This window comes from Equus caballus, chromosome 13 (assembly GCF_041296265.1).
Source record: "Equus caballus isolate H_3958 breed thoroughbred chromosome 13, TB-T2T, whole genome shotgun sequence".
NCBI classification, from domain to species: Eukaryota; Metazoa; Chordata; class Mammalia; order Perissodactyla; family Equidae; genus Equus; species Equus caballus.
The window spans coordinates 41,111,389-41,126,233 of NC_091696.1; the positions used below are offsets into that span (position 1 = coordinate 41,111,389).

General features: G+C 52.6%; 1 protein-coding gene across 4 annotated transcripts in view; it reads right to left on the reverse strand.

Moving 5' to 3' along the window:
• Nucleotides 1–628: 628 nt before the first annotated feature.
• The window catches only part of ABCC1 (ATP binding cassette subfamily C member 1), a 126,835-nt gene continuing 112,618 nt past the window's right edge, over nt 629–14,845 (reverse strand). For 3 of the 4 annotated variants that reach the window (XM_023655035.2, XM_070230637.1, XM_070230636.1), the window contains 8 exons: nt 13,214–13,413; nt 11,705–11,831; nt 11,080–11,181; nt 8,708–8,854; nt 5,318–5,476; nt 4,131–4,297; nt 2,831–3,025; nt 629–2,260 (listed from right to left, as the gene is read on the reverse strand). In XM_023655035.2, coding sequence (XP_023510803.2) covers nt 2,152–2,260; nt 2,831–3,025; nt 4,131–4,297; nt 5,318–5,476; nt 8,708–8,854; nt 11,080–11,181; nt 11,705–11,831; nt 13,214–13,413 — 1,206 coding nt within the window. In that variant the 3' untranslated portion in view covers nt 629–2,151. 4 annotated transcript variants of the gene reach the window in all.

Consider the following 14,845-nt stretch of genomic DNA (forward strand, 5'->3'; position numbering starts at 1 on the left):
TCAGACCAGAATATTCTGGATCTCTCAACTGCTGCATGGAACTTGGTGACCCCCGGAGAGGTGCCTGACCCTCCTCGAGAGACGTCTGAGTCAGAAATACGCCCTCGTGTTCATCTCCCAGGATTTTATGGCTAATCCATTACTGCAGCAAGGGTTAACCTATCCAGACGAACACACGGGGTTTTCAAGGGTAGTTTCGGCTCTGTGTGATTTTTGCTTTGCCTGCGTTTTAAAACCTGACCTGGGCCACGTGAACCACACGCACATCACTGCTCATCTTCACAACCATCCCAGATAGGATCAGCCCCATGTTACACACAAGGCGACTGAGGCACGGAAACTGAAGCGTCCTGCCCAGGGTCACAGAGCCGGCGAATGACAAGGGCAGGACTCGAGGCCAGGTCGTTCTGACCCCCACGCCCAGGCCCTGTCCACGATGCCATGCTGAGGCCCCACTAAACCGCACGTGAGTCTTAAACCTCTAGGCCCCCCGTTTCTAACAGCTCCCACTAGAGACGACGTGATGCCAGAGGGAAAAAATGAGAAGCACATAAAGGATGCCCCATCCCGATTCTCCCAGAGGAGACAGCTGAAACTTGTGTGACGCCCCAAAGAAAATGGAACAGTCTTTTAGAAAGAAATAAAATATATATATATATTTTTTTACTGCAAATTATTTGCAAATGTTCACGTTTCCAGTGTAAGTCGTTACAAAAGGATCCCCAAGAAAAACTTGGTTTATCTAACGTGAGAGAATGGTATAACTTACAAAAAAATAAATACATATTCCCGCCTAAAAGAAGAAAGATGCGTCTCTGGGTTTGAAGTCAGCGACGTCATTCATAGCGAGTGTGAATCTTGGGGCAGCAGTCACCTCTGCTTTTTGGGGCATTTTTGTCTCAACTGAGAGACCTGAAGGACGGGCCTTGAAAGACGCCACGTGTCTGTCTTCTTCCAGGAACACACGGACTGTCAGTATCCGGCCAACTCGGCCGTTCCCGGGAAGGCTGCTCCTCACCTGAGGTTTCCCCTCATGAAATTAAACTCTTAAGACTGCTTTTCTCCCCGCAGCAGTACTTTTTAAACAAAGAAAAAGAAATCACTGGTATTCGTGAACATGTCCTTTTGTCCCGGAAGAGACTCAGTAACTAAAGCGGCAGGTTGTCCACAAAGCCGCCCGTGACAGCTAACCAGATGCCACGGGCGAGAGGTTGAAATGGAACACCCAGAAGCAGAAGGCTCCACGGGACTCTTTTCCGTACCAGCTGCTCACGCCTGGGAGGTCCCTGGGGCGTCGAAAGCTTCATAACCGTCAGCAGCCCTTCTCTTTCAGGTTCCTAGAGGAGCGAACCCATCCTAGCGATGGGAGTAAAGAGGCAGGAAGGAGAGCAAGGAGCAGACTGGAAGGGGTGAGGAGGGGGGCGACCAAGCTGGGGAGTGGGCATTCAGAGACGCCAGGCCCGGATCACCTGCGGGTCCAGCCGGGTCCCGTCCACGAGAAGCGTGTGGATGACGAGGCTGCCTCAGGCCTGCGGAGCCAGTCCCAGTGGAGGTTCCCAGCATCTGAGCACCTGGAAGACCAGAGGGTTGCAGAGAGGAGCATCCGTGGCCCTCGGGATGCTGCTCCGGGGGTGACGATGATCTTTACCAGGCCCCTCTCCTCCAAATTGCAGCCCTGAGGCAACAAAGAATTGTGGGTAGAGCCAGGCAAGGACGGCAGAGGTGCGGGGCCGGCCGCTTCTCGAAGACCTGGAACCCACAGACGGGCTGGACAGATCTGAGGCAGCTGGCTGGAGCTGCTCACTGGCATATTTTACGCAACCAATTTCTCCAGGAGTCTGGCCGCCCAAACCTCCTCGCAGAGCCCCAGGAGCACAGCGCGTGTCCCCAGGGCTGCGAGAACGTGTGCGCGTCTGGTGGGGGAACAGAGATGAGGGTGCATGTTCTGGGTGGGCTGCATCTCCAGGTCTCTCCTGTTTCTTCACGGCCAATTCCAGGCAGGGCGCCAGAGCGTGGCTGCTCTGTGTTTTGGTTTTTTGGGTTTTTTTGGTTTCAATGAACGGGAGGCTTGGCTTCCCAAGGATGCTGACCCATCCCTGGACGCTGGCGTGTCGGCCCTGCGGTTCTGACCCGATGCGCCAGCTCCAGGGCTCACACCAAGCCGGCATCTTTGGCCATGGTGTAGAAGAGACCTTTCTGCTGCAGGAGGTCGGAGGGGGAGCCACACTCCAGGATTTCTCCTTTGTCCAGGACGATCACCCTGCAAGGGGAGGGACGTAGACAAGAGGGGTAAGGAAGGGGCTGGCACTTCGTGCCCTCAAGAGCCCACCTGGGCAAGTTCTTACTTTGGGTCAGGCACCTAACACCTTCTGCTAGGACTGTTGCAGTAGCCTGCCAACCGGCTGCCCATCCTCCATCCCTATTTCTAGTCAACGTCCAAGTCCTGTGATGCTGCCCCCGGGACTGTCACCTTTTCTATCTCCTTCCCAGCACAATTCGCTTTTATTTGTTGCTGTGTTTACTGTCTCTCTCCACACCCAGCCCAAATGAATCTACAAGGTCCTTTAGGCAGGCTCCTCGCCTGACAGCTCCCTGATGAGTCCCCAGCACCTGGAACAGGGCCAGGAATGTGGCAGGCACACCACACACGTGTTGATTGAATAAATGATGGAGTGTTGTCAGAAATACCTAGTACACTCAGAATAAAGGGAAGTTCCACCAACTGGGGCTGTCACTAAGTGTAAGGATGGTGTTGAATGAATGAATGAATGAGTCAGTGAAAATGGGGTGAACCCCAAGGCCCGGAGGCCCTCTGTGCCAGGGGCATCACCTCATATAGTCCATGATGGTATTGAGCCGGTGGGCGATGGTGAGGACGGTACAATCGTCGAACTGCGTCCGGATGGTCGACTGAATGAGGTTGTCTGTTTCCAGGTCCACGGCCGCCGTGGCCTCATCCAACACAAGGATCTTCGTCTTCCTCAGCAGGGCCCGGGCCAGGCAGAGGAGCTGGCGCTGCCCAACACTTGACCGGGAGAAAAAGACCAGGAGACGCAGTGTCAAGACCACCCCCGACCTGAGCCCAGGCCTGAGCCGAGAGAAGGGAGAAGAGGAGAGCACTGCCACTCCCCACATCCACACCTGCAGCAGACATCACTAATCGATCCAAACGCTCCTCCTGTTGAGCTGGACACAAACTCAGAATCATTGTCAACACAGGGCTCAAAGGCAATATTCAAAACACTTCACCAGATTGGCATGGGTGGGATGACAGATAGCAAAAATGGCCCCATGTCATGCCTTCTGTAGGGCCTTCACGGTTGACTCTGGACTCAGCCACATGCCCTGCTTTGGCCAATGAGATGTTGGCAAACACATGGCTGGCAGAGGCTTGAAACTGGAACACACACTGGGGTCTGCTCATTCTTGGACCTCCGCAGCCATCGCCATGACAACACGCCTGGGCTGCTCTGCTGGAGGACGAGGGACACATGGAGCGGACCCTAACTGCCCCAGCAGAGGCCAACTGGACGGGCCGACAGCCAGCAGATGCCCAGCCACATAAGGGAGCCCAGCCGAGACAAGCAGAGCCCCCTGGCCGACCACCCGTTGTGGCAGCCACTGCTATTGTTGAACTCCCCTGAGGCTGTGTGGTTGGTTGTCACCATGATGGGTAACGGAGCCAGCCACGGACTGAGACTGGAGCAGGACCTGGAGGACCCCCGCTTAGCCAGGCATTCACACTCTGGGTGCTGGATCCTGGGATGAGGGCCAGGCATCTGGGACGGTGGGCAGGGACTTGGAGGGCTCTGAGCAGCGCTGTCTACTGACTGGCACAGGAGCCTTTCAATAGTTTAATGACTGACATTGTCTATTGAACGGCCCTGGCGTAAGAAAGAGAACGCAGTGGCCATCCTCGTGATAGCTCGTGGGAAAACGAGCCTGGATGGAAACCCATTTTACAGATGCTCAAACTGAGGCTCCGACAGGTTGAGAGACAAATGGCTCATCTCGGCAGCGCCGGGACGCAAACCCGGGCCTGACACAGATGCAGAAGGACAGAACCTTCCAACCGCCTGAGTGAGGGGGAGCCGAGGAGACCGCGCCGGGGTGTCAGCCCCGCTGCCTACCTCAGGTTCTCGCCGCCCTCTGCACACTCGTGGTTCAGCTTATCGGGGAGGGAAGACACGAAGTCCTTCAGGTGAGCCAGCTCAAGGGCCGTCCAGACTTCTTCATCCGAGTACTTGCTGAACGGGTCCAGGTTCATGCGGAGGGAACCCGAAAACAAAACGGGGTCCTGCTCAAGAGAGAAGACGGCAGACGGCTCGTGAGGCACGCGTGACGACGGACACGGATGGGACAACAAGGCGGGACACGACGAGCTCTTGCCAGCATTGTTCCAGATGGGGTCCCAGAGTTCCTCAGAATCCCCATTTCCGGAGATGTTAATAATGAAAAAAATAAGCCTGGGAAACCCTGCGTTCAGTGCAATAAAATAGATATCTTTTTTGCAAGACTTCCCCCAGCCTTCAGGATGCAAAAGTGCTGGGAACCTTCCGGAAGGGAGACGCAGCATGGGTAATTCCTAATGGTACGTGCTGTGTATTCCTCCCTGTCCCCTGCCTCCGAAAGAGAATCTTTGAAGAAATTTTTAGGGAAAATAAACACTAAATGGCAACATATTACGAAATCACCATGTACAGGAATCAGTCTGGAAAATTCTGATTTCTTGCCTGGCTCTTGGGAGGGTTAGAGATTCTCACCCTGACTGACAGCCGGCAGAGAAGCCAGTGTCCCACTGGGTCCTGATAGATGCTTGGGAACCTGCCAGTGGGGGGCAGGAGTGAAGAAATGATCCCTTGTTAATTCCCATTGTCATTTACGATGTTAACAGGAGATTCAGTGGAGAGGAAAGAGCATAATTCCAATACAAACAGGGGCCGGCCCGGTGGCTCAGCGGTTAAGTGCGCACGTTCCGCTTCTTGGCAGCCCGGGGTTTGCCAGTTCGGATCCCGGGTGTGGACATGGCACCGCTTGGCAAAAGCCATGCTGTCGTAGGCGTCCCACATATAAAGTAGAGGAAGATGGGCACGGATGTTAGCTCAGGGCCAGTCTTCCTCAGCAAAAAAAAAGGAGGATTGGCAGTAGTTAGCTCAGGGCTAATCTTGCTCAAAAAAAAAAAAATTACATAAAATAAAAAATAAAAAAAAATAAAAATGACAATCGTAAAGCAGGAACAAATGGACATTTGTCCTGAAAACGCAGCATACGTCACTTGCGGCGGCCCCCGCTCGCCCCCCGGCCCACCGGAGCCCACCTGGGGGATGATGGTGATCTTGAAACGCAGATCGTGCAGGCCGATCTTGGCGATGTTGACGTCGTCGATAATGATCTCTCCCTCAGCAGGCTCGTTGATGCGAAACAAGCCCAGGGTCAGGGACGACTTCCCAGCTCCCGTCCGCCCCACGATGCCCACCTGTGGGACAGCAAGGGCCCAGGGTGAGGCAGGAACGCTGGGAGCAGGGGTCGCCACCTGCCCTACAGCGCCCTCCGTTCGGGTGTCTGCCCCAGAGCAGTTCCGGGCGTCTGGTCGACCCAGCTCCCGCCGGAGCCCTCGCCCTCGGCAGCTTCCCACGACACCCCTTCAGGGGCCGTTTGGGTCAAGGGTCAGGAAGGACCCCCTCCCTCTGCCAGCTCTTTTTATAAGTTAAAACCATAATCAGCGCTTTTTCTAAGTTAGTCGAGATCTCCAAAGAGAGAGATCTCAGGCAGAAAAGATTTTCAATAAAGCCCTATTATCTTCAACTCGATATTAAGCAATAATCTGGTCTCCCCCATGCTGTTTTCCAGTCCTTCGACAGTGAGTTTCCCATTCTGAGCTACTGAAAGATCTCAAAGATTCAGGCAGATCCCCCTGCAGCCCCCTCCCCTCCATCCCAGCTGTGCCAGTAAAGAGACATCACAGATGTGACGTGGTCCCCATCTATCCTCTCTCGGGGGATCTGGGCTCCCCATCCAATGATGGATGACCGATGTTCCTGGCGCCCATTACACTCTCCCCTGCTCTCCGGGCTCCGGAAGGCCAGCTCCCTCCCCCTCTAACCGAGATGTCACAGAGCAGAGTCTCTGATGCAACGAGAGCCAGAAGCCACCCACCCCGGTCCTCCCCTTGGTATGTGTTAGAGATATCATCTCACGGGAACAGTGCATTCTGAGCCTTGTGGCAAGGACAGCTGAACAAATCCACATGTTCAGAGATGAGAGAGACGCTGTCCCCTGGCAAACGGCCAGGAAGACCCTTGGTCTGATTCCTGAGGGGGTCAAAGGGTCTCGGGGCAACGACGTCTTCCAGGAACAGCTTGGGACGAGGAGTAGGTTCCAAAATTCCAAAAACTTCACATGTCCCTTGGGCCATCCTAGTAGTGAAGATGACATCTTTCTATTCTAGAGATTGCAAAGTCGAATGCCCATGTGAGCAGGCACATGCAGGGGGCAGGGCGGGACCGGGTGAACAGGGAGCTGCTAGATGTTCTGATCTTTCCAGAAAAGCAGGAGATGGATTTTTATATAAAACATTCCAGGGGCCGGCCCAGTGGCGCAGCAGTTAACTGTGCATGATCCACTTTTGCAGCCCGGGGCTCCCGGTTCGGATCCCGGGTGCAGACACGGCACCACTTGCCAAACCATGCTGTGGCAGGCGTCCCACATATAAAGTAGAGGAAGATGGCCATGGATGTTAGCTCAGGGCCAGTCTTCCTCAGCAAAAAAAGAGGAGGATTGGGGACAGATGTTAGCTCAGGGCTAATCTTCCTCAAAAAAACAAAATGAAATAAAAATAAATAAAACATTCCAGATTTTTCAATATTTGCAAATTCTTCAGATTTTTTTCAAAACATATCTGTGGGCCTCATTTGGCCCTCAGGCCACCAGTCTGCACCCTGTTGTCACACTCTCTGAGAAGATTTCCTTCCATGAGCCCCTCTAAAAAAAACGCCACTACAGACAGCTACATGCAAAAGAAGAAACTGGAACACTTTCTTACACTGTATACAAAAATTAACCCAAAATGGACGAAAGACTTAAATGTAAGACTTGAAACCATAAAACTCCTAGAAGGAAACAGCTCTTTGCAACGGTCTTGGCTGTATTTTTTGGCTCTGTCTCCTCAGACGAAGGTAACAAAAGCAGAAATAAACAGACGGGACCACATCAAACTAAAAAGCTTCTGCAGAGCGAAGGAAACCATCAACAAAACAAAAAGGCAACCACTGAATGGGAGAAGATGTCTACAATGAGATACCCGATAAGGCGTTAATATCTAGAATATATAAAGAACTCGTGCAACTTGATATCAAAAAAATTAACAATCCGATTCAGAAAATGGGCAGAGGACCTGAAGAGACATTTTTGGAGAGAAGATATACAGATGGCCAAGAACACATGAAAAGATGCTCAACATCACTAATCACCAGGGAAAAGCAAATCAAGACACAACAAACTGTCACCTCGCACCTGTCGGAATGGCTATCATCGAAAAGACAAGAGAGAACAAGTGTTGGCAAAGATGTGGAGGAAAGGGAACCCTGGTATGCTGTGGACACGAGTGCAAACTGTGCAGCCACTGTGCAAAACAGTATGGAGACTCCTCAAAAAATTCAAAGTAGAAATACCATACAATCCAGTAATTCCACTTCTGGGTATTTAAAGAAAACAAATACAATAATTCGAAAAGATACATGCAGCCCCATGTTCACTGCAGCATTACGCACAATAGCCAAGAGAGGGAAGCAACCCAAGTGCCCATCAATGGATGAATGGATAAAGATGATGTGGCAGGGGCCGGCGCCATGGCATGGTGGCTAAGTTTGCATGCTCCACTTCAATGGCCCAGGATTTTGCCAGTTGGGGTCCTGGGTGTGGACCTAGCACCACTCATCAAGCCATGCTGAGGTGGCGTCCCACACAGAATAACCAGAAGGACCTACAACTGGAATATACGACTATGTACTGGGGCTTTGGGGAGGGGGAAAAAAAAAAAGGAAGATTGGCAACAGATGTTAACTCAGGGCCAATCTTCCTCGCCAAAAAGACGTGGTGTATGTATACAATGGAATATTACTCATCCATCAAAAAGAACGAAATCTTGTCATTTGCAACAAAACAGATGGACCTAGAGGGCATTAGAGTCATTATAAGGGAAATAAGTCAGACAGAGAAACACAAATACTGTGTGATTTCACTTAAATGTGGAATCTAAAAACAAATGAACCAAACAGAAGCAAACGTATAGATACAAAGAACAAAATGGTGCTTGCCAGAGGACAGGGGTGTGGGGCGATGGGCGAAATAGGTGAGGGGAATTAAGAGGGACAAACTTCCAGTTACAATAATTCACAGGATGTAGTGTATAGCGCAGGGAATGTAGTCAATAATAGTGTAATAACTTCGTATTGTGAGAGATGGTAACCAGACTTGTCCTGGTGATCACTGCATAACGCATATAAACGTCAAGTCACCATGTCGCACACCTGAAACTAATATATTATCGTATGTCAACTATACTTCAATTAAAAAGAAAAAAGCCGCTCCTCCCTGTCATGTGGGGCCACGACCAACTGGGGAAGTGATGAAGCTGGCTTCATCAGCCTAGCTGCATCCTATGCCCGACACGGATGCACAGGGGTTGGGAGGGAGAGCGTGCACCCACCTTTTCTCCTCCGTTGATGGTGACATTGATACGCTTCAGAACCAAGTCCAGGTCCTCTCGGTAACGCAGGCCATAGTTCCGGAATTCCACGCGGCCCACCTGGGGCCAGTCGCTGGGTGGAGTCATCTCCTGGATTCTCCAGGGAGCCTGCGATCAGGACGGGAGTAAGGGATCTGAAGGCTGTTCCAGGGGCCCCATGGCTCCGAGGGGGCCAACCGCCACCACCCCGCCACCCGCACCTCCCTCTCTCGCTCCCTCTGCTCCCCACAGACTTCCGGCTATTCCTGGACCACGCCCGCAGGGAACACACACACAGGTCGAGCATCCCGGCCTCTGCACTTCTGGCTTCCTCTGCCCAGAAGGCTCTTCCTCAAAGGACCCTCCTGGCCTGCTCCCTCCTGTGCGGCAGATCTCAGGTCAACTGGGACGGCCCCGTCCCCTCCCTGGCTCCCTTCTCCTTCAGAGCACTCAGCATCTCCCAGCATCTTGGGTCTGTATTGACACCTTTATTCTGTTACCCCTGCCCACTGGAATATCCACTCCAGGAGAACAGGTTCCCTTATCGTCGGTCCACTGCTATATCCCAGGGCCCAGAGGACACAGTAGGTGCTCAATAAATACCGACGGACTGAATCAATGAAGGAGTGGGCGTCTCTGGACAGACACAAGGTTGCCTGCCTTCTAGGGGTGGAGCGCAAGAATAAAAACAGCAGCTAATGCTTACGATCCCTCTACATTACATCACTGAACCCACTACAGCACAAGTGGGGGCCTCGCATTATCCCCAGTTTACACACAAGGAAACTGAAGCACAGAGAGGGAAAGGAACTGGTCCGGGGTCACACAGCCCCACCTGAAAAGCTTCTTAGTTTGGTTATGCATTTCCTGAGGTCTACAGCTGGAGGTGCTCGGGGCCAGGCTGGGGACTATCTCCGGGGAAGGAGAGGAATGGAGGGGACAGTAAAAGGGAACCTTTATTCTTTCTCCTCAGTAAACTTCTTGCCTTAATTTTTTTTTTTTTTTTTTTTTACAATAAGCGTATTTCCTTTATAATTTACATATACAAACGAAAGGGACAAGCTATAAGAACACAGAGGGGACTGGAGAGAAGTGGGGGGCATTTTCCAGCTATAAATATATATAAACACATAAATAAATGTATATTTTTAATCGTGGTACGACTCTGGGCAATCTTGACTTGTCTTGCATTTTTTAAATATGCCCTTATTCTAAAAATATAAGTCATTTAAACAAGTTAAATATTTTAAAAAAATAAATTGAACTTCATACTTTAAATGGGTGAACTGCGGGAAATGTAAATTTTCTCTCAAAAGCTGTTATAAAAATAAACTCAAGGTGAGCGGGAAGCTGCTGGTGTAACGCCCTCTTACTTCCACACGGGGCGCTCACACCCTTTGAATAAAGCTCTCGGATGAAGCGGGACCTGGTTCCTCCTGCCCGAGCATAAAGGAGCCGGACAGGTCACCTCTGTAAACCCCTCACGACAGAGTTCAACCAGGGCCTTGGTCTCACTCCCAAGCGGCATCTTCTCGGGAGGAGCGTGGCACAACGGCACAGACCCAGATCCGGGCTGTGCCATTTGCCAGCCCCGTGATCTCAGGCAGGTGTCTGAACCTTTCTGTCTCAGTTTCCTCATCTGCACAATGCGGATAATAACACACTGTGAGTTACGAGGCTGCGTCGAGACTGTATGAATGACTCTGTGTCGGATGTTTAGGACAGGGCCCGGCTCTCCGCAAGGGCACACTATGGGTCCCTGTTGCTATTATTATTGTTACTGGTGGTGATGGGGATGGCGGTATCGCCAGGCATTACTGTCATCATTATCATCACCACCACGGCTGCTACCAGGTGGTGCTGTGCGGGCAGAACGAGCCAGCTATCCAGGCCTACGTGGCATCGAAGTCTAGAGACTTGGGTCCTACCCCCAGCTCTTCTGCTGACCACAGGTGCCCGTGGCCCAGCCATCATCCCTCCCTAGGCGCCCTTTGCCTCCATCTATAAAATGGAGATTTGGGTTCAGTAACTGCAAGGTTTCCCAAACTTTGGTCAATTCCTTATCAAAATCATAATTTTTGCACCATCCGCGTACTGATTCTCCTGTCACTGACTTTCAATACTTCTCATCAACTCCTTTGTACTTAACTTTGAAACTTATTTAAAGAGGAAACCAGTCCCACTTCCCATAACAGAAGTCTCCCGTAAAAACACGCAGCAAAGAACAGATGATTATCTTTGTCAGGCAGAGGTTGCCTGCTGAGGGCACACACACAGCATGACGTGGAGGGTTCTTTGGGGCGAAGCCACACTAAAGATCGAGGCCCAGGGGTCCGGCCAGGGGCTTGCTTTACCTCCTTCTCGATTTCTGAATACTCCTTGAGTCTCTCCACGGCCACAACGTTGGTCTCCATCTCGGACGACATCCGAACGAGCCAGTTCAAGTACGTGGTGACCTGCAAAGGGAAGAGTTGTGTGGAACTTCTACAGCGAGCACGAGCTGCCTTGTTTCCATGAAGGAATTATGAATTATGGAATATTCCAGATCAGAAAGCTACAGAAAACAGGACCCTACATATGGCCATCACCCATCTCTTAAGCAAGTGCCACATTTCAAAATAACCCATGGGCCACACCGGGAATCAGAAAGAAAAAAGAAAGAAAGAAAGTACTTGGAACTGGATAATAATGGGAAATCAAAACGTATCAAAATGTGGGAGATGGAGCCAAAGCAGTGCTTTGAGGGGAAGTCATAGTGTTAAAGGATTTCTCTTGTAGCTGGAGGCACCCTCTAAGGGCTTTTCCTTGACTGATGGGGGAATCCTGGCTACATGTCTAATTTCTCTCCTGCTCCAGTCGCTCACTGGGCTCCTCCAACTCCACTCGGCCCCTTGAGAATCCACAGCAGAGGCCCACGAACCTGCCACCAGCTCCCCCATTGAGAGAAGGGAAAATGCTTCCCAGCGTGTCCCTTCTTACCTGCAGCGAGTAGGACACCGAGAGGCCCACCAAGCCGGCACTGAGGCTGTGCCGGGAGATCACGGCGAACAGGGAGGCGAACAGGACGATGCAGTTGCCCACACACTCCAGTCGCACGGCCAGCCACCTGCACCGAGACACACGGGCAGATGGAGGTACGCTCACGCCCGGGGTCAGCTCTTCAGAGGCTTGGCTCCAAGGCGGGTGGGGGGGGGGCACTTTCCTACCTGAAATAACCCTCGATCCTTCCCGAGAAAACCTTCTCTGCCCTGCTTGTGGGACTCGGGGCAGGCCGGCCGATGGACATGATCTCAGTAATCCTCATTCAGCTGCCAACCCCAGGCATTAAAACCGAGTTCTGCAGGACCCGTGTTCCCAGGAAGCTGAAAGCTTGCCTTTTTAATGAACCAACCTTTTCTCATTGAAACCTTGAAAATATACCCCTGTATGCATTTTTTAAAAAGATGTCCTGGAAAATTCCTGAATAGTAAGAAGTCAGCAATTGGAAGAGGCAGCCATGATGTAAAATAACCTTCACTTGGCAGGAGAGGGAGTCGGGGAGAAAGGACCATTTTCAGTGTAGCCGTGCGGCCCCCAGACGCAGGTCATCCTCACTTCAGAAACGTTAAAATGTATTATCCTCCCTTTTAAGTTACAAACAGATATTTTTCCTGGCTTAAAGCTGACTTCGCTAAGATATCATGTAGCGTTTTAGGAATATTATTTTAATGTTGAAAAATAGAAAGCGTTCCAGGGAGACAGTTTTGTCAACCTTTTCCCACTACCATCCTTAAGAGCCACGTGGCCGATCTTCCCGGGGGGGAGCTCCTCCCACAGACAGACCCAGATTTGCACAAAGTCCCTAAAAATTCTGTAAGGCAAGGCAAGGTCGCCAGTAACTCCCGGTCTCCCCACCCCGTCTTATACTGCAGGGTGACCCTGTGTAGGACGGGGTGACTGTTGGTGACGATGGGTCACTTCTGGGGGCTGTCACCCCCGCATCTCAAAAAATACATCAAGATGCAAGCGAGTGAGGAGGGTACTATTTCAGGGATAAATCAGACACTTTTCTAAATTCAGTCAATCCTTGGGAAACTTCTGCTCCTTTTTTTCGATTGATGCTATTCAGCCATTCATGAGCCCCCAAATGGTAATATCGGGTGGTTCGACCTAATATTAATAAATTGCTTCCAATCCTCGTTCCACGGGGGCGGTGGGTGATCACCCCTCGGCTGAGAAGCACGGAGAAGAGCCTGCCTGTCATTGATGACCCTGCGTCACCAGGACGACAGCTCGAGCACAGCCCCTGCCGTACGTTCTGACTCGAGAAGAACTCTCGGTCCCTGCCCTTCGATGCCCAGTGGACTGCCCCGTGCTCACAGGAACCCCGTGTGCTTCTGACGGTCACCTGTCCTTCCCGCTCACCAACTTGAAGCCTCCTTTCTGTGCGTACCCTCCTCGGGGAACTAAGCAGGCTCCCCCCGCCCCTCCCGCAGCCGGGCCGCCCACCTGTTGGCCACGATGCTGGGGTAATAGGCCTTCTGGTTGTCGTCCACCTTCAGGTCGCTCTGGTGGATGAAGCGGTCCTGCTCCTCGAAGGCGCGGATGACGCTGACGCCCAGCAAGGTCTGGTTGAAGTGGGAGTACACGGGGGAGCGGCTGACTGACTCGAGACGCTTCAGCTGCCGGGACGAGGCCACGTAGAACCTCTGCGGGGGGAGAAGGGACCAGGGGAGTTGGCGGAGCCACCCTCGTCCCATGGGCTGCTCTTAACAGGGTCTCCGCTCACCTGGTGAACTGCAGACCCGGGGGCCAACGATAACGACGACAGCAGTGATGACAATAATGATAGCTAACACTCAGGGAGAGCCCACCATCCTAGGCACCGTTTGAAGTAATTTCACATCCATCAGCTCATTTAATCGTCACCAAAAACCTATGAGGTGCTCGTCCCCATTCCACGATGAGTAAACTACGCCGCCGAGAAGCAGGTGACCCTCTAGGAGGTGGCAGAGCTGGGATTCGAACCCAGACAGCCTGGCTGCAGAGCGCTAACCTCTGCACCGCACTGCCCCTCTGAGCCCCTGACCTCTGGGGGCTTTATGGACCCAGGAGCGTGAGATTCGGGGACAAGCAAGCTCAGTTCCAATGACGCCCCGGCCCGGCCCTGTGGGCAGAGACCACAGCTGCTCTGCTCCTGCCCTGCTCTGGGCATCTGGCCCAGGCGGGCACAGGGATGCACTCGGTGACCTCCTGTTAGAGACGGCACGAAAGCCAATGGGCTGCTGGAAGCTTGGAGGAGCTGCGAGCAGATGCGGGACCGGGCAGTGGAGGATGCTTCAGTCCTCTGGGCCCGCACCCGTGGAACGGTGAGGCCGAGGTCCCCACCGGACGAAGGAACGGAGGGTGGTTGGGACACAGCCCGCCTGCCTCCTGCTCTGTGACAGGCACCCCGGGCCACGCCGGGGCAGGGACCTGGCACAAAGAGCACTGAGCGTGCTGGGTGGCTCTTCTGGGGCCTCTGGGGTCAGATGCTGCTTCGTGGATGGCGGCTCAGGGGGTCACCTGAACCCAGCGTGGGGCAGACAACTGAGGCCCATAGACTCTGTCACCTCACCCAGGGCCCACACCAGCCCTGAACCCGGGCCAGAGGCCACCCCACCTCCTGCAGCTCCCACTGCTCGAACGAAATCCAGACCCCCTGGCACGGCTCGGGGCCCCATGGGGTCCACCCTCGTCACCTTTGACCGTAACCACCTCCTCTCCGTTTCTCTCTAAACATCCCAGATGGAAATCGTTCTTAAGTGTTTGCCTGCTCAACTGACTCTGGTTGTCAGGCCCTCAGATTTTATTTACTGTAAAAATCTAAGCTGAGATGAATTTTTGTGAAGGAATATGACTTTTTTTTCAAGGAATGATGAGCCCTGAGCTAACATCTGCTGCCCATCCTCCTCTTTTTGCTGAGGAAGACTGGCCCTGAGCTAACATCCATGCCCATCTTCCTCTACTTTATCTGTGGGACGCCTGCCACAGCATGGCTTGACAAGTGGTGCCATGTCTGCACCTGGGATCTGAACCAGCGAACCCCGGGCTGCCAAAGTGGAACATGCGCACTTAACCGCTGCACCACCCGGCCGGCCC